Source organism: Aquarana catesbeiana, linkage group LG10, assembly GCF_042186555.1.
Source record: "Aquarana catesbeiana isolate 2022-GZ linkage group LG10, ASM4218655v1, whole genome shotgun sequence".
Classification (NCBI taxonomy): Eukaryota; Metazoa; Chordata; class Amphibia; order Anura; family Ranidae; genus Aquarana; species Aquarana catesbeiana.
The window spans coordinates 108,377,904-108,398,657 of record NC_133333.1 but is presented as its reverse complement, the minus strand read 5'-3'; the positions used below and the strand labels follow the sequence as shown (position 1 = coordinate 108,398,657).

Genomic DNA, 20,754 nt, shown 5'->3' with positions numbered 1-20,754 from the left:
TGTCTGTCTGTCTGTCTGTCTGTCTGTCTGTCTGTCTGTCTGTCTGTCTGTCTGTCTGTCTGTCTGTCTGTCTGTCTGTCTGTCTGTCTGTCTGTCTGTCTGTCTAACTGGATATCTATCTAACTGGATATCTATCTATCTATCTATCTATCTATCTGGATATCTATCTATCTATCTGTATAACTAGATATCTATCTAACTGCATATCTGTCTATCTATCTATCTGTCTATCTATCTGCCCCATCACGGGCGAGTGACGTGGGGGTGGGGGTGGGGGTGGGGGGTGGGGGGGGGGTAGTTGAGATTTTGTTTGTGCCCCCCTAAAAAAAATGGAGCACCAGCCGCCACTGGTGACAGGGGATGCTGAGCCCAAAGAAGCAGGGGTTGCCAGCTGTACTGAAGATATGTAGTGTTGTAGCAGTGAGACCTCTGCAGATGGGAACCAGATGTAGAGGGCAGCTGGTCCTGGGGAGGATAGTGGATCATGCAGGCAGAACACAGCATGAGAGTGGCAGTAGGCAGATCATAGCAAGTAGATCATAGCAGGCAGGGCAAGACAAGAGTTGAAGTCAGGAGCAAGTGCCAGGGTAGGAACATGGTAGTTAGAGGAGAGATCAGGAGTGTAGTCAGGGACTAGCCGAGATCATACACAGGAAGCAGACAGGAACAGATCCATGGAGCAAGCTGAGGTCAGAGCTGGAAGAGAAGCAAGGGTAAGTCCAGAAGCAAGCTAGGTAAGTAACAGGAAATCCAGAAGTATAAGCACACAGGTACACAGGTACCAGGTAGCTAAAGTCCAGTCAGCAGAATGGAGAGTATCTGTCATCCTTATATAGGCCAGAGGGTTCCAGAATCTATCGCAAACGGCGTGCACCAGTACGCACAGGTGTGCACTGGCTCATTTCAATTACGTTTGTGCGTATTTCTGCACAAACTGGTGCAAATATTCTGGATTTTGACAAAAGTGCCAGATTTCTGAGCTAATTTTCTCTGGCCTATCCCCTGACATTGGCTCCTATTGCTGTCAATCACAGCCAATGAGGAGGGAGTGGGTCTGAGCCATGCTCTGTGTGACTTGCTATGGTGGGCACTCAGTGGGGTAGGAGCCAGTAGCGCTAGCGGGGGACTCAAAAAGAGGAGGATTGGGGTAGCTCTGAGCAAAGCCATTGCACAGCGCAGGTAAGTATGACATGTTTGTTATTCTAACAAATTGGGTTTACCATCACTTTAATTCTTAATGACAGACCTACGCACTACAGTGTGTTTTCCCATGCTGGGAAATGCATAGCACTATATAGTTTCCCTGTGGCTGCCATTTTAAAAAAGGTGCAGAGACCTTTTCCCTGTGTTTTGCAGGTACAACAGCCCAATAAAAATTAGGGGACAGGGAAACTGTAATAGTGCGAACCTAGCCTAATAATCTTTGTAATAGGAATTTTATTGTAAATCTTTGTAATATGAACTTTCTTGGAAAAGGGGAGATGATCTGTAACACTAAGGCTCGATTCACACCTATGCATGTTGCTTTTGAGCGTTTTTGGAGTTTTTTTTTTCATGCTTGCCATGTTTTTGAGCAGCGTTTTTGTAGCATTTTTACAGCGTTTTGCGTTTTTTTTTTTTTTTTTTGTTTTTTTTTTTACAGTTTTTTTTTGACTGTATACAGTCAAAAAAAACCGGCAAAAAACGCATCAAAAACGGTGCAAAAACGGTGCAAAAACGGTGCACTTGCGTTTTTGATGCTTGTCCATTGAATTCCATTACATGCAAAACGCTGCATTTTGCATGAAAAAAAGTCCCTGACCCTTTCCAAAAACGCAGAGATACAAAAAGGCATTGATGTGAACATGTTCCATAGGAACCCATGTTAAAAAATTCCCATGCATGTCTGCAAAATGCAAAATGCATCAAAAAACGCGCTAGTGTGAATGGAGCCTTACAAGCGACATGTTAAATGTTGTATTTTCAGTACAAATGTATTTTATGTTCTTCTTCTTTCTTCATCAGCAAACAGTGATTTGGCAGTCACTTGTGGTCCATCCAGTATTGTACTGTCTATTAATGCCTGCCCCATTCAGTACGCCGAGTTTGACCCTACGATGCTGACCCTTAATGGAAACCATAGTCTGGGCTATTGTAATGGAACTATTGACAATTCTGTTGAGCCTCCAGTAGTAACTTTTAACTTCCCAATTAATGATACCACACAAAATTCATGTGGAAATGTTATCACGGTAAGCGTTAATATTAGGTTTATTATGAACACATTAAGCTGGTATTTGTCATAGAAGAAAAAAAAGCAAAACTGAATATGATCTTTAAGGTTTTCTTAGTTTAAAAGTAGCATCTTTCCCAAGTATATACAATACAGACATTACAAGTCCTGCCACCTGCCATCCTCTTGTCCAATAATAGTACCTCAATGGACAATAAAGAGACCCTTATTGGATGGAGGGGTGATTTTAAAAGCTTAAAAACTTTTTTTTTCCTTTTGGATAGAGTAAAAATCTGTGTCACATAGGGGAGATTATCCTTTACTTCTTGTCCCAAAGTGGAGGAATCCTGGGGTGTCACCAGAGCTAGTATCCTCATTGAAAGATTTCCCCTCTATTACTGTTCTGGTGTCAACCCTGTATTGATTTGTATTGTAAGTGTACTGTCCGCCCTCATGTTGTAAAGCGCTGCACAAACTGTTGGCTCTATATAAATTCTGTATAATAATAATAATAACCCAAAATGTACTGCTTTCGATGATAGCAGTAAACAGGACAAATAGAGAGGGTGAATCTCCCTAACAGGGGCACAGTCCTAATCCCCCTTCACTCTATCCAAAACGAAAAAAAAAAAAACTATTTGCCTTCAGTTATACTTTAAAATGCTGATATAAGTAAAGAGTGGTAGCGCATTCAATACACTTTATAACATTGCATAAAGTTAATATACCAGGGTACTGAATGTTTCGATTAGATAATATTTTCAACAAAAAAAATACACAATCAAAAGCATTTACAGCCACTAGCTACCATTCAGCATATCCATACCTGTTCAACATACAGTGTACTGTAAAAGCACATACCTAATGATAACACATTCTTCATAACACACCTTCATATTGATAGATTTAGTCGCCTTTTAAATTAGTAATACTGGTTCAGTGATGTTTTTTGCTTTGTTTGCATAACCATTATAAACATATAAAATCACTGGCAGTTTCTCTACTGTTACCTATGTCTATTAAAGCTTTGCATGTTTCCCAATTTTAAGCTGGCCATATACCAGTAGATTTATGAACGAACGCTTTTACAAACAATTGTAAGAAAAGTTTCATCAGTACATTTCTTGACTTGACCAATGTTGTTTGAGAATACTTCAAAAATATGGTTGCTTTTAACATTTGATTTTGGAATGAATATAGTTTCCTGAAGGAAAATCACATTCACTGTTAAATTATTGTTCAAGAAAAACTTTCCATCTTGCTTTTTTTTTAATTTTCTCGTCATTACAGTTAAAATTGAACATTGATTTGACCCCAAAGATTTGAAAATCGAATGAACACGCCTGAAAAGAACATTTTTGAACAAAATTCTTCTAGTGCATGGTCAGCTTAAGGCAGGCTTCCTTTCTTGCTAAACTTGATTTTCTCCACAATCTGCTTCATTTAATTCCTAACCTCTATATTCCTGTGTCTTTTATGGAATCCCTGTACCATAACTGTTTCTATTCTCCGGTCTTCTCTATTGTCTTTATGATCTGTTGTATACTCTTCATACTAACTTCAAGTAAATCTTCATAATCTGTTTCATAGAAATCTCTAAGAGATAAAGGTACACAAAAGCAAACATGATGCAGGACAGTAGTGTTTTATGAAAGCAATGGGCCTGTGTGCAAGAGTATACCTTGGGCCTTTCTGCCAGATAAAAAAAAAAGGGTGGCGCACCCAGCATGCCGTGGCAAAAATTGGGTGTGGTTTTCTGTAGCTTTCAGTGGTTTTAGGTAGTGTATTTTTCTTATATAGTAAAGTTGTTGCCTAGATGATGCCTAGTTGGTTATGTTAAGATGGTTGTTGTGGGGTTCATTGCCTTGTGTGGCCATTTGGCTCCCACTCAGCACCTTCCTGACTGGGTTGCCAACCCCCTCACAACTTTTTTTTCACTGACAAAACATGAAAATTCCACTGACATTGTGTATTTTAAAAAATGTAAACAATATGTGAACATTAACAATGCCCATAATAAGCAATCTGCTTGGCTTTACAATGAAAAGGTCGAAACAGTGTAACAAAATTTGAACATGGCTAGTATTATGAAAGACTTGAGGAAAACTAAAGACTGAACAGATAATAAGTCCAACACGCGCCATAGGAAATGATGGGCATGCTCAGATTGTGCTTAACAGTGGAAGTGGCTTAAAGGGGAGTGATTAAACAGAACCTGAGCTCACTCCCTGTATACACTCCACACATATGATGCAGTCGTGGTACCCACAAAATACTCCAATTTACTGTACTGCAACTGAAAGTCTCACAGATACAAATTAACCTCAGGACAAAAGATCAGAAGAAAACTTAATTAAAACCAACAACTGTTGAGCTAATGAACACTTTGGTCAGGACTATGTGACGTACATCATATATCCAGTAAGGGAGTCAGGATTTTTTAGGGCTTGTAATTTTTGCGCAAATGTTTACCAAAACATTATTTTCACTAAAAATACACTCAAATCATTATTAGTAGACACAAAGACAGCAAAACTTACAAAATTCAGCAAAATTCGGTTATCATTTTTCACTTATAGGTTTTGAGTTTTGTAAAAGACCCCCCAAGTCATCCATTTTCTGAAAGCACGTGACCTGTAGAACAAAAAAATAATTATTAGCAGACACAAAGACAGAAAAACGTAAAACATTCTGCCTAAATTCCTACTAAATATATATATATATATATATATATATATATATATATATATATATATATACACACACACACATATATATATATACTGTATTGAGTTAATAAATAGCAAATATGTGTAAATTTTAAATAGTTCCTCTTTGTGAAACTGTGAAAATTGAAGGTATGAAAAATTGTATCACAACAATTTAGTCTAAAAATCTGAAGGTTATCATTTTTCACTTATAGCTTTCAGAGTTTTGTAAATCATAAATTTTCGGAAAGCACAAGACCTGAACAAAAGAAGTTGATTTTTTAGGCTCCGCAATAGTTCCCAAATGTTTATCAAAACAGTATTTTCACTAAACATACACTAAAATCATAATTAGCACACATAAATACAACATAACTTACAAAATTCCTTCTAGATTCCTCCTACTACTTGTTCACATGGGGCATACAAAAACGTATGCCTGTGTGAGGCCGTGTTTGCCTACATGGGGATATACAGGTGTTCCTTGTGCAGGTAAACACCGTTTCACATGTGTGTACGCTGTAGTATGCCCTGTGTGAATGATACCTTACTATATTTCTTTTTTGTTAATTTTATTTTTTTTTACAATGTTATTTTTAATATTTTTTTATTTTTCTAAACAGACCCCTGATAGCTTTTCTTCGAGACAGAGAAAGGGACTGAGGACATAAAGTCCTCATGCCCTTTCTCTGCAGCCTCAGCTGCACTTCAGATGAATGAATAGAAGTCCATAATATTGGTTAGGGAGTGGGCTAGTACAGGGGGGGGGGGGAAATCTATGTTTAGAGTTATATACCCTGTGACTCCCCTGAATCACCTGAAGCCAGTGGGAGGGAGAGGAGGAGAAGCCAGAAACTGCAGGAGGGCCACAGTTGATGGGTGCTGTGAGGGATCAGTTGCATTACTCCCTATGTGCAGCATGTGACAAGACAGCAGGGGGCCCTTGTCTCTGGGCTTGTGTGTCCCACACACACTTGCACACATGATGATATGCCATTGATGTCTGATCAGTCTTATTTTTGCTGTAATTTTTTTTTGCAAGGAGATAGTAAATTAGCCAGGTCAGATTATGTTTTTGGCATATTATTATTTTTTCCTGTGAAACAAGGCTACTACTGAGCTCCTTTTCCTTCAATACATTAGCAAGCATGCTCAGGTAATACAAGCATGCATAATAATACAGAAGTCATTTGAAGTATTGATTGTTGGACTACTCGGTCATGCCCAGGGCAGGACTTAGGGCCTTTGGGCTTGAGTCACTTTCGGGCCCTACCTTCTATACGTTACTTTAAATAGAACAAAATGTTGACTGGTACCGTAGACAGTGTTACATGTTAAAAAAACGTAATAATCTATTTATATGACCACTGATTGAAGCTTGAAAAACGTGACACTGATGACAAATGACACTAATATGTGGCACTGATGACACGTGGCACTGATGACAGATGGCACTAATATGTGGCACTGATGACAAGTGGCACTGATGACAGATGGCACTAATACCTGGCACTGATGACAGATGGCACTAATACGTGGCACTGATGACACGTGACACTGATAACAGATGGCACGTGACACTGACAGGTGGCACTGATGACAGATGGCACTGTTACGTGGCACTGATGACACATGACACTGACAGGTGGCACTGGGGGCAGGTGGCACTGGAGGCAGGTGGGACTGATAGGTGGCACTGGGGACAGATGGCGATGTGGACATTTGGCACTGATAGGTGGCACTGGAGACAGAGGGCACTATGTTGTGTAGTGTAACTGTAACTAGTGTGAGTGTTCACTCACCGCTGCAGCACGGAAGCTCTCCCTCCTCACACGCTGTCTCTGTGTGAGGAGGGAAAGCCGGCGATGAGAGATGATCTCATATGTTTTCCACTGAGATCACCTCCCATTGGACACTCCGATCGAGTGCTAAATGGCCGCTGTGATTGGCCATTTAGCACAATCTGTGATTGGCTGTGTCCAAGGGACACGGCCAATACAGAACTTCCCTGATGCCTGCCCGCGGCGGTGCGCAGAGGGGAAGTAAACAGGAGGACATCAAGGGATGCCCTCCCGGCAATTGGCCTCCTCCCTGTAGCCCGGGCGCCGTGGGGCCCCCTATTGGGCGGGGCCCATAGGCTTGAGCCCAGTCAAGCCCAATAGTAAGTCTGGCCCTGGTCATGCCTATGTGTGAAAACAATCTACTGTCTATGACTATTTTTAAATACTTTAACATTTCCATAATTAAATTTACAGCACCTGTTATTAAATTAGTTATTTTCTGTTTATCAGAACTGCCTAAATTGTTTAAAATGTAATGAAAAAACATTTTTTTTTCACAGATTGAGAACAATGTTGGAACTGGAGACTTCCACCAATTCTCAAATGTACAGACAGTGGTCATCTCAGGATATGTGAACACTCCAGTGACACCAGATGCAGGTCTAATTTCCTACAGTACTAACCTGAACTACAATTTCTCCTGCTACTACCCCCTGCAGTACTTACTAAGCAACATTGAACTGCTAACGTAAGTATATAAAGTATGGATTTAATAACATTAAAAAACAGATTTCTCCAGGTTTTGTATTTCCTGGATTGGGTTCTGGTGTCCAAAGGCTTCAACGAGTCCTGTGTGAGATGAAGTCTTTGAAATCAGCAGACTGTGCATGAGCAGGTGTGTACACCCTTTATATATAAAGGCCTGACAGCAGTTCAGGACTCCATGTAGGAGACAGGAGGAAACCTGTCCGGGTCAGGGAGTGGGTCCTGTGCTGCAGGGAGCTGTGAGTGATATGAAGAGGATGCGGGAGCGAGATGCATAGAATGCATGTGAACACAGTAGGTACTGTGAATTTGTCTGAGGGACCAAACCAAAAAGGTCTGAGTTTGAGGCCTGAGCAGCAGAGAAAGCTGAAGGAAGCACCTGTGCGTTTTAAAGAATTGGAGGAGGAATGCTGAACACTCTTGTGGGGTAACCTTTCCGTTGTGTTTGTAAATTGGTGATGAAAACCCCTGCAAGAGCAATCGTTTATTTTGTAGAATGTTTTTTTTCGCGTTAAATAAAAGTTGGCCATCAAGCCCTGAAACATAGTTCCTGGCTAGCATGAACTTATTAAAAAACACTACTGCCATGGATCAAACTTACCCTATCCAGACTATAGTGAAAAAAGTATATAAATAAATAGGTAAGATAAGAAGAATGCGTATATATCCACAAAAAGTAGCAATCATAAATCCCCTAAATATGAAACAATTATAAATACCATGCAGTAATTAGCAAAGTACATACAAAACACACTAAAGTGCATAAATAGTCCATCAAAAAGTCCAAGCGTGCATATGTGCTTAAGCTACACAAGTGATGATGCTTTAAATAAAAGTGCTCTTGTGCATATGAACCTCCTCCACAGCAATCCACCATTTGTGCCCCCACCAGTTTTTGCACTCACCCACCGGAGTTGACCCCCTGGGTGTACACATTAGGGCCATTGCAAACGTTCCTTTGTTTACATTTAGCTTGTCTGCATGATGCACTGTACCTGTAGACAAGCAATAAGAAAAAAGGGGGGCTTTTGCTCCACACACCTGTTTGAGTCAGTGCTCTTTTTGCCAAGAGCCATATACTGTATGATTATTTCTGTTTTGCAAAGTACTCCTGTAATCTCAAGAGATCAAAAACTGGTAGAAACAGGCATCCCTGCATGAGTTTAGATATCACATAAGAACAAGGATAATATCATCAATATAAACACCTATAGGGGTTGCCTACTTATAACTGTTTGTTAAAAAAAAAATATAAGAATTTGTATTTGCGAAATGCCATTGTTTCCCTAGATATGTTAAAAGGTAACATGTTTAAATGTATAGTTATCCTTTTAAATACACCCCTGGTAGCATAAATTGACAAGCACAACATATGTGCTGGGACTGCAAATGGGGTTCCACGATATTCTTTGGGGTTTCAAGGATTAGAAAAGATTTCCTCAATGGAGCTCTGTCAAGTAATACAGTTTTAGATCCCCAAAATATAAAAAAATGTACAGGATCCTGAGAAATTCAATTAAAATAAGACAAAATCTGTTATTGTTATATAAAATATGTTAATATTAGTATGTTGTAATTAAAAATATAAGCTAATTTAATTAACTAATTACATCAACATGAATTTACTTTCAGATCTTCAGCAAATGTTGCTGTCAACACAAATAATGGTAGCTTCATCAGCACCTTAAGTATGCAACTATATGCTGTAAGTATTCTTAGAAACAATGCAATTTAAACCCTTCATTGTATATAATGTTTATATTTGTACTTGTAGTTCTGGAATTGGCATTTTCTGTTTTGTAAAATAATGTGCAATTGTGGGCTAATTTATTATTCTACTTGTTTTTGGTCTAATATTCAAGCCTGATAATGGTGTGAGGAGTTCCTCTTGGGTGCCTCTTCTTACTGTCTGCACTTCACAGTCTGAAAAATTCCCATTCTGGAACTGTTAATAGAAGCAATAATACCCAGAAAGGGCAGGGCTTACCACTGCTGCTTCCCATGACACAAAAGAATTAAATTCGCCTGATCCTATCTCTGTATCAGACTAATATAATGGTAGATTTACTAAGGCAAATAGGCTGTTTACTTTGCAAGGGAAGTTGTAGTTTGCACAGGAATTGGCCCCAGAGCGTAGTAAATGTGGTGAAGTTTTCATTGTACAGAATACCCAATCATGTGCAAGGAAAATAAAAATAAACAATAGTTTTGCTTGCACATGATTGGATGATGGAAGTTGGCAGAGCTTCACCCCATTCACTAAGCTCTGGGGCAAATTCCCTTGCAAAGTGCAACATCCCTTGCAACATGAACTACCTATTTTTGTTTAGTAAATCAACCCCATAGTTGCTTCCAATAAAAGCAACTACTCATATTCTTCATGAAAGAAGCACAGAGGCTGCCATTTCTGGACTATTTCTTTTAAAATGCTGGTTGCTTGGCTGTCATTTACGTTTATGTTTTCTGAGTCACCTATCTGGAACAAACATGTAACTAATAAAAAATACAGAGAAAATTCAGAATTCTTTATCTCTATGCTTGTTTCAGTTGAGTAGCTCAGAGATTGGGGAAGTTATCACCAGTATGACAGCGAGGCAACTAGCATTTCATAAGGAAAATTAGCAATGGCAGCCTACAGATTTCTCTTATTTCCATTAAGTTTCCATTACGTTTCAATTAATTATTTAATTAATTCCATTAAGTTTCAATTAAGTGCAACACCATGCTTGTAAAAATAAAAGCAATTCAGTATACAAATTTATATTCCCATGTTGTTTAAAGGAATATGTTTTTTACAGGATGCAAATTTTACCATACCACTGCAAGTTAATGGAACGGCACTTCCACTGAAACAGAATGTATATGTTCAAGTGACAGCCACAAATTTAACAGCAAAGTAAGGTTTTGTTTCAAGGCTTACCCTCAATGTGCTTAGAGTATAATGCCCCCACAGTACAAAAAAAAACAAAAAACGAAACCCCCTGAATAAAGAGATGCTGTATACTTACTTGGTGTGCCATGCCTTTTAAACCCATTGTGTAGCAGATCCTCGGCCAGTGCAGGTATCTGAGACTTCGATTTGTGTCAAATACCTGCTCCTCCTGCTGTAGACTTTCTACTATCTACAGGAAATATGCTCCATCCGGAGGAACCACAGAGGAGCAGCTATTCAACACACTCAGAAGTGTTACATACCTGCAGTGGCCATGGATCTGCTATGTGGTAGATTTTTAAGACAAAGTCTTCCAGAACAGTATGTACAAAGTATCTGCTTTTGGGTGTGTGTGTGGGGGGTTATTTTAATTTGAACCTCATAGTGACAAAGTCACCTCCAGCCACCTATATGTATTAGGATTGTAAGAGGTTACTGAAGCACACCTATGCAAACATTATGCAGATTAGGAGCTCCTAAACATAACTAATTCATAATTTTAGCATAAAATAATTAGAAAATACCAGCATCAAATTCAAATATGTATTTATATCTTCCACACTAAACATATAACTGAAAATCAAGTTCTAATTATGTTTTTTCCCCTTTTTCATCTAGCTTCAACGTTCTCCTGGATGAGTGTTTTGCAACTCCATCACCGCTGTCAACAACTATTGACAAATTTAGCCTTTTGACTGGGTATGTTGTGCTTCAGTGGATTCAGCCAAAAGGCATGCTGTAGAGGTGTATGTTCACAATGAGTTTGCTCCCTTCTTATAGCTTCAACCGTATAGAAGCAATGGCTAGTTGAACTAGGCTTGTTCACTAAAGCAATGTTCATGAGTTCTCTCGTCTGCTGCACTGTTGCCTTCATGAAGGGGTTCTTTCAAGTCCCTGAAACATTGAACATGTTGACTGTAACTGAATATAATCACTGTTTGAATACTCTTAGAGGGTTGGTGACAGTAACATATTCTTTGAATTGTGCATGCCATTTATTATCTAGTCACTAGAGCACCCACTACTTTATAACAGGTATGGGGTGTGATTTGTTACCTTTTAGGTGAAGTGAACAAAAGGCACAGGCTAGGTATAACAATATATTGATAAGGCAAGAGGGTTGGAAGATTCATTTAAATGCTCCGTGGCCTAACCATCAGCTCAGTCCAGCCATTTTGAGAATGTGCTCTACCAGAAACAGCAATTTGGGAGCTTTATGCCCCGTACACACGGTCGGATTTTCCGACGGAAAATGTGTGATAGGACCTTGTTGTCGGAAATTCCGACCGTGTGTAGGCTCCATCACACATTTTCCATCGGATTTTTCGACACACAAAGTTTGAGAGCAGGATATAAAATTTTCTGACAACAAAATCCGTTGTCGGAAATTCCGATAGTGTGTACACAAATCCGACGGACAAAGTGCCACGCATGCTCAGAATAAATAAAGAGATGAAAGCTATTGGCCACTGCCCCGTTTATAGTCCTGACGTACGTGTTTTACGTCACCCGCGTTTAGAACGATCGGATTTTCCGACAACTTTGTGTGACCGTGTGTATGCAAGACAAGTTTGAGCCAACATCCGTCTGAAAAAATCCTAGGATTTTGTTGTCAGAATGTCCGAACAAAGTCCGACCGTGTGTACGGGACATTAGAGGGAGGAAAAGGCTGGTAATAGCCTGAGCTGCAATTTGTTCACTACATAGATTGTGTCTTGTCTGCCCATCCTTCCCAGTCTTTAATGCAAGTTCTGCATTTGCAAAAATTTCTATGTTTCGTTTGTAAGGCCTCGAAACTAGGTGCTAAGTATGGCAGCAATGCTTTGCTAACCACTGTTATTTCTTTTCACTACTATGATAGATGTCATTTAAAGCAACAGGAAAGCTCTTATGCCCCGTACACACGGTCGGACATTGATCGGACATTCCAACAACAAAATCCTAGGATTTTTTCCGACGGATGTTGGCTCAAACTTGTCTTGCATACACACGGTCACACAAAGTTGTCGGAAAATCCGATCATTCTGAATGCGGTGACGTAAAACACATACGACGGGACTATAAATGGGGCAGTAGCCAATAGCTTTCATCTCTTTATTTATTTTGAGCATGCGTGGCACTTTGTGCGTCGGATTTGTGTACACACGATCGGAAATTCCGACAACGGATTTTGTTGACGGAAAATTTTATAACCTGTTCTCAAACTTTGTGTTTCGGAAAATCCGATGGAAAATGTGTGATGGAGTCTACACACGGTCGGAATTTCCGACAACAAGGTCCTATCACACATTTTCCGTCGGAAAATCCGACCGTGTGTACGGGGCATTAGACATAAAATTCCTTCCATCATAGCTATTTCATTATGGCTTTGTACCTCCACCACCAGTTGATTGGGGTGTTTGCTGTGGCACTTACTAAATGTAAGAATAAAATGGTGCACCAATATATTGTTTATGGCAGTGCAGCAAAGTGCACTTCAATACCCCCTGTTTTCTGGATTAAAACTTCTTTTTTTTTTACTTAAGTAGTCAAGCTAGCAGTAGTTATTTAGGTTCAAATGGACTTCTTCTGTATTGTTGAAGATATTTCACAGCTTACTCAAACCTTTTCTTCAGTTCCAATGAGTCTCAGTCATGTAAATCAAAGGATTAACACATATGCAGACTTTCTGACACCAGGGAATGGGGTTGTGTATATATAGCAGGGTGGTCTCGCAGATCTGTATATCTTCCATAATGTTTATGGACAAATAACATCTACCTTGACATTACCATCATGACTGAATAAAGATGACTGAGTTACCCACGTGGCTATAAATGCTGCAGTATGTGCTGAGTCTAATGCACTCATTAGAACTGAAGATACTGCATGGATAAGCTTCAAAATGCCTTCAATGCTATATTATAGGTCCTGTTAAATATGACTTACTACTACTAGCTATACCATACTTAAAAAAAATAGCAAAATTCACAAACTTAAGTAGGAAAGGTTTTTTAGGCCTCATGCACACTGCTGCTCCTAAACTCACGTTTTTGGAGATTTTGCCGTTTTTTGCCAAAGCCCTTGAACACAACTCAATAAAAGCCTCTGGGGCTGATTTACTAAAACTGGAGAGTGCAAAATCTGGTGCAGCTGTGCATGGTAGCCAATCAGTTTCTAGCTTTGGGTTGTCCAATTAAGCTTTGGCAAAAAAAGCTGTTTGGTTTCTATGCAGAGATGCACCAGATTTTGCACTCTCCAGTTTTAGTAAATCAACCCCTATGTGTTCATGCACACATAGGCTTTTACCAGAGTTTAGGAGAAGCTGCGTTTTGAGGCAATAAAGTGCTACTTTTCTAAACACAGAAGAATTGCATTCAGGAGAGGAGAGGTTTGGCAGAAAAACCCTAGACATGGCAAAAACGCATGCAGACGTATCTAAACTCGTGTTAATGCTAGGCGCATTTAGAGCTTAAGCAATAATTAATTTCAATGTCCAGAATAAATTATTTATTCTGGCCAATGAAGTAAATTAACACCCAAGTGCTTGATGCAGCTAAACGTGGGTAAACTAAACTAAAAGTGGTACACACGTTTACTAGCTTCCAGCTTTTTTCTGCTGCCAGGAGAAAGGTGTCTAAGGAGCATACAGTGTACATGAACCCTAGTGACTTACAACGGCATATATAATAATGCAAACAACAAAGCTAAACTGTAAAGTGGATAAGAAACCAATAGGGTTTAATTCAGATAGTCAGCTGGTCCAAAGATGGATTCTGATTGATTACTACACTTTGCCCTAGTACATTTTCGCATGATAAGCGTTTCTAATTTTTTTTCTCATACTCTGTTAAGGTGTTCTTCAGCCAACAAGACCACAGTAATTATAAATGGTGCTGGAAAATCAGCCCAATTCAGTTTTCAGACGTTCCGGTTTTTGCAGCACAGTAGCCAGCCAGTATCAACCATCTACATAAGCTGTATAACAAGGCTGTGCCAACCTCAGACATGTCAGAGCTATTTGCAGGTATGTCTATTCATTTACAACAGACAGAAAACAATCCCAACTACCCCCAAACTGGAAACTTACCATAATGAATGAAATAATGTTTGAATGCATTATTTAGTAGATTTGATAGGAGCCTATATGGCTTTTTAATAGAGAAAACCACTCAAAATGAATTTCTATATTCTTGGTGGGTGGAGCTAGGTTCTTTAACAGCTGGGTCTTCCCTGCTGTCTGTTTATATTTGCATTTACCTCCAGCATGGCTTTAATAGGCTAAGCACAGGTTTTCAGCTGATCTACAAGTGTTACCAGTCTCCAAAAATTTCAACTAGGATATTGAGAAATGCCATACCCTTTCCACTGGACACTAAAATCATATCAAAGACACATAGCAGGTATTTTGGTGTAAAAATGTTCATAGTTAAGATGTGCACAGTTTAACTAAATTGATTAGTACATCACGATTAACCAACAAATATTTATAAAAGTAAACTAAGCACATTCAATGATAATGACAGAAAAAGGATCAGATAACAACCTTCTATCCTTTCTATGTTTCTCATCCTACTAATGCACCAACAGTCAGCTTACACAAATAGATTAGATTTACCAGTGTGTGCATCCCCATGTAATGTTAAAAAGGAAAAATAAGACCATCTATGTGAAATGTAAACTTTGAGCTTTACCTCTCCATTACAATATATACTTGAACTTTGTACTCTTTGTGCTTAAACACCCATGACTATATTCTGGGTAAAAAAGCTAGGATTATGCTTATCATGTGAAAGGAAATGTTTTTATTTTTATCTGCTGCAAACACTTTAAAATATGATAACACTATATAAGTTGGAAGAAAATAACTATATTATATCAATCCGAACATACAGGCTTGCAATAGTGTAAACCAAACAACCCCTGCACCAAGAAGGAGAAGAGCTGCAAGCATGGCAGCAACCGAAGGAACCACAGAACAGGTCACTGTGTCATCTGGACCTATTGCCCTAAGTGATGCAGGTTGGATAAGACAAATATGTATTTATCAATGTTAAAAAATGTTCCGTAGATTTAGAAGTAATTTCTGGACTATTTACTGATGCAATCCCAAAGGGTAATTAAACCTATTTGATAACTTTTATATTATAAAAAAAAAAGATACGTTGATTTTAAATTTTTAGAATATATGAATTACAGTACATATTTATTGCATTATGCTCTAGCTTCTCATCAAGTTTCTACTACACCTAATACATCATAAGTGAATATGCATCATTAAGACGGAAGGCAAGAAATCCTCCTTAATGGGAAGGGACAGTAATAATTTTGTAGATCTAATATCACTTTCCCACCCTGTCTATACAAAAAAATGTTTAGAATGTAGTATTAGTAACTCCAGGAAGATTTAAATGTAAAAACACAATTTAATTTAGCCATGTATTCATAAAAAAATCAAAAAATGTGTTTTTGCTTCAAACTAACATAGGTACATAAATCTGTCTTGATATTAGGCTCTTGTAAACACTACTGCAAACGGGGATAGTAAGGGGCCATTGATAGCTTTCTTGTTGCTGTAAGTCAACTTAAAAATTGAAAATGTGCTGGTCCTCTTTCACTGTCCAATCACAGACTTGGTGAAAGAAGGTGTCTGATAGGAAAACTTGGATAACAAACCATTTGGATAGCGATACAATCCTTATATACTATATGTATCTCAACTTTTCGCTGTTTGCCTGAAGTTCATCAAATATATTGTTTTCATAATTAGTAGCGTATTGCTTACAAAGTTTTCAAATTTTTTTCTTTTAGAATTAACAGACCTAATCTCAAGTCAGTCAAGTAGTGAGTACCTTTATTTGTTTTTTTGCTATTTTTATTGAGGTTAACTGTATACCAACCCCTATTGTAAACATGCATATTTGATCTCATTTAATAAATGGTTCACATTTTAAAAAATTCCTCTTTGCAGAGTGAATTCTAATTCGTTCTTTTTTATTTTGTCAGTACACTTAAAGGAGAAGTCCAGCCTGGGCTTGTTTGGCTGGACTTCTCCTAAGGGTCACAGGAGTGCAATTCGTTTTGCACTCCTGTGACCCATTTTCAGCAGAGAGCGGTCTGAAGTCCGCTCTCTGTTGATGTCACAAATATCAGTCCAGGCGAGCCGCTGAGACACTCAGCGATCCAGTGAGTGTGAAGGAGCAGAACAGGAGAGCTTCTGAATGACAGGCAGCAGCTCTCCTCTTGAGGAGCTGAGAGAACCGAGCCATCAGCGATGTTCGATGGCTCAGTTCTCAGTGCAGAGACACCGGGGGACAGATGCAGCATCAGACTGATGCTGCATCCACCTAGGTGAGTATAAATGGGGAAAAAAAGCCAAACCCATACTTTTCTTTTAAGACTTAGAACTTAAGTATCATAACTCCACATTCAATAAATCAGGAGATCACTAAATAAAGAATGTCTAAAAAAACATACAACTAACAAATACTTCCCACTTTTTGGCAATAATTTTGGACTGTTAGATTATTGAAACATTTTAGAACTACTAGTAAACTCTAAAAACACCAAAAAAGAGAAAGGAGAGATGGTTTCAGTTACTAAACAGTAAAAAGCATTGTGACACATCTCAACATCCACTGTACTCCCTTATACCTACAGTTCTTTTGCTGCACTTAAAGCCACAGATGTCCAGGAGTGGCTAGAAAAGGGAAAAAACTATCACAGATTGTAAATTTGATGCTTGGGGGCACCCATGTATCTCCTAATCTTTTATGCCCCAGACCTTGTCAATGAGTGCTGATATGGTAAATAAAGCTTCATCAATACATTTAAAGTACCCATACAATTCAACACATTTTTACTTGGTCTGAACAATGCAGACATATAATGGAAACATTTTGACTATTCCTGCCTTGGCAGAAAACCATGCAACTTGCACAAGAAGGTTAGTATTAGCTGACCAAAAAATGACATAATGGAGGCAGAAATAGCTGGAAATCTTGTAGCTCTGGAAACCTAAAGTCTATCTAAAATTGAGAACAAAATATAATATTTTACCTGGGTAGTAACTATATTAGTTTTTCCTTTCTTAAGGATTTTTTTCCTTTGTCTTCATGGGGTGATCCTGCTGGTAGCCTATTGGCTCCTGATTTGGGTTTACAGAACACAGAGGGAGGGGTTCTGTTGTCCACAGAGGTGAACTTGGCAAGGCTGATAACACTAACTGAGATTTTACTGCAGAGCACACAGAAAGTTAGGAGCTCACTGGATCAACAAACATTGGGGGTTATTTACTAAAGGAAAATCCACTTTGCACTGAAAGTGCACCTGGAAGTGCAGACGCTGTAGATCCGAGGGGGAGATGCAAGGAAAATAAAAAACAGCATTTTAGCTTGCACATGATTGGATGATAAAATCAGCAGAGCTTCCACTCATTTCAGATCTTCCCCTTAGATTTAGAGCGACTACACTTCCAAGTGCATTTTCAGTGCAAAGTGGATTTGCCTTTCGTAAATAACCCCCATTGTCTGTACTTGCAGCATTTTTAAAGCAGCAAAATATGCATGGATGTGCGCCAGTTAGAGAATGTACTTAATTTTTTTGCCCAGGCATAAACTTTAAATACACTGTTATGTAACATTTATGATTTCATTTCAGTTATCCCTTAATGTCATACGTTTCAGAGGCAAACTGGCTTGAAAATAAAAAAAAATTCAAGCCAAGGGACATAGCAATAAGTTTATTTAGGACAAGCTTAGCATTTAACTACGCACTTTTATGAATGGGATGTAAAACCACAGTGAAAGGGCACCAATCATAATACAAGCAAGCAATTAGATGATTCATGTCAATATCCACTAATTACATATAAAAAAGTCAGCACCACATGTAATCCTCTGCAAAGAACACTTCCGGTATTATCAAGTTGATGCTTACATGAATCAACAAAAAAAAGATAATTTAAATAATTAAACGTTATATATGATTACTAAATCATAAGGGATGTTTAGCAATGTATTATTAATTTCAGATCACATATGTTTTTTGCATCTCTACAATACAAAGCAACGGCATATTTATAGTTATTTGGGTTTTAGGTAAAAATGATAAATGATTATGGTGTTCTGTATTTTTTTTTTTTTTTAGGTGGGTCAGCCATACAGAAGCTTGAGGCAAATTTGATTGGACTCATTGTTGGACTGATTATTGCTGTAATTTTGGTGGCTGTATTGGTGATGGCTGGTTTCATGTTATATAAAATGTCAAGACATCGGGCATCTCAGAATGAGAAGATGGGAGTAGATAACTTCACCTTTAATGGAAAATAAGCACTTTAACAAAACATAGTAATATATTCCTCAGAAATGATCTTCTTAAATCACTTTAAATTGAAGGAAGTGTTGAATTTATCTCTCAGGGTGATACAAATTAACTTTTAAACTTGTAATCTGTATAATATAATTTAGTTCTGATTGTTCATTACATGGAGCATATTAGTCTGAATTATTTTTCTATATTGCAATGATTACTTTTGATTTAGATTGGTTATTTGTTACTTGCCTAATAAAATTTATGATCAACTTTACTTGTTTTTTTAAACTTCTTATTTAAACACTTATTAAAACTCAGCTGAACCCATGCTTTTTTTTGTTCTATTTTTCCAGGCAGATCCAAAACAAGTTAATCTGAATGTGATTGAGATACTTTAAAACTAAAGCCATGTTGTTATTATGCAGTCAGACTGCCTAAAAAGTAAAGGCTATATTAGATTTTTTTCTGTTCTAGTGCTGCAGGAGGCAGCATGCTGGAGATCCAGATCATTGCTTTCACACAGAGTGCAGTTCCCTAGATTTGGGTGGTGGATACACCACCTGCACTGTGCTCCAATCAATAACATCACTTGTAAATATGAGCATTGTTGATTGGAAAACTGTGCAGGGAACATGTAAGACCCCTCGAGATCTGAAGTTTGTATGGCAGCAGCAATTCAGACCTCTAGCACTGACCCTGCTGCCGACCCAGGGATGTTTAGCAATGGCTGCAGTGCTAGGACATAACAATAATAAAAAAAATGTTCAGTTTGGGTTAAAAATAATTAAATCCCACTTAGATTACATTTTTTTATTCTGCCTTGAAATACTTATCTCCATCCCTACATTTATGTAATGTGCACTGTACTGTATGTACGTAATGTAGAAGGATATAATAATTGGGTAGAATTTGTTTTTTAATGTATGGTTCCTAGATGCAAAGGGTGCTTACAGTTTCCAGGGACTTAAACCAAAATTTTAATTACCCTCTTTTCTTTACCCAAACCAAAAACAATTTATGTTTTGTCACAAAAGCAAAGGGCTCTAACGGGCAGCAACTAATCAGCAGCCATCTTTCATTCTTCTAACTGGCATAAATTGATGCAAAGTCATAATTAATTGCTTTGGATTCCTCATCACCTCACGCCCACCCCTATATATTTTTTTCTCCTTTAAGACATAATTGGTCAGAAATATTTCTGAGGTTTCTTTCGCCTCCCTCTAAATCCATGCAACAGTGATTCATAAAGCAGAACTCTGTAAACCTCACATATTGGTGCAAAACAAATACTATGTCTTTACTTGAGTGTAAATGGATATAAGTCAAGTACTTGGCTAAAAAATTCTTCTTATACACATCCAGTTCCAATGATGCCATGGAATCGTTCACATCCTTGCTGCTCTCTGCAGGTGGTAAAAATCTTCAATCAGCACCAAACATACATACAGAAGATATTTTTTTAAATAAGATAAAAATCTACTTACAAAAGTAGTAAATAAAAGGAATGCAACCAATTATCATGTTCTCTGGTGGTCAATAGAAGTTCCTCCAACAACCTTGAGTTGATACAAGTTAACTGACGCATTTTTGAGAGGCAAGCTTTCTTACACAGAGCCCACAGGGGCTAAACCATGAGTAATGTGATTTTTTATTTAATCACTTGAGCTCTGGGAGGTTTTCCCCAGCTTCATCACCAGGGCATTTTTTGCTATTCAGCACCGTGCTACTTTAACTGGCAATTGAGCAGTCATGCGTTACTGTACACCAGCCTTTTTCAACCAGGGTGACCAGGCACCCTGGGGTGCCTTGAGGTTTCTTCAGGGTGCCTTGGCAAAATGCCTAAAAATGTATGAAAATTGTATACAAGCCAGCAGGTAGATTAATTACTTTATAGACACTGGCATCCTACCAACCAATGACATCATCAGTTAATAAGGAGGATGTCTTTTGCCTCCACAACATCCTTGTTTGACCCTTCTGTAACCCTCTCCATCAGAACTGGGGTCACATTAGCTGGCTGATGGAGAAAAATTGAGGGAGAAGAGAAACACTGGAATGCTATTC

General features: G+C 38.4%; 1 protein-coding gene across 1 annotated transcript in view; it reads left to right on the top strand.

Moving 5' to 3' along the window:
- Positions 1-18,707, top strand: part of LOC141109852 (zona pellucida-like domain-containing protein 1) — a 29,437-nt gene extending 10,730 nt beyond the window's left edge. The window contains exons 2-10 of the mRNA XM_073601110.1: positions 2,005-2,231; positions 7,262-7,449; positions 9,099-9,171; positions 10,265-10,362; positions 11,017-11,097; positions 14,233-14,404; positions 15,273-15,399; positions 16,189-16,221; positions 18,526-18,707. Of these exons, the coding sequence (XP_073457211.1) occupies positions 2,005-2,231; positions 7,262-7,449; positions 9,099-9,171; positions 10,265-10,362; positions 11,017-11,097; positions 14,233-14,404; positions 15,273-15,399; positions 16,189-16,221; positions 18,526-18,707 (1,181 nt within the window). The remainder of the gene's footprint in view (positions 1-2,004; positions 2,232-7,261; positions 7,450-9,098; positions 9,172-10,264; positions 10,363-11,016; positions 11,098-14,232; positions 14,405-15,272; positions 15,400-16,188; positions 16,222-18,525) is intronic.
- The last annotated feature ends 2,047 nt before the right edge of the window (positions 18,708-20,754 follow it).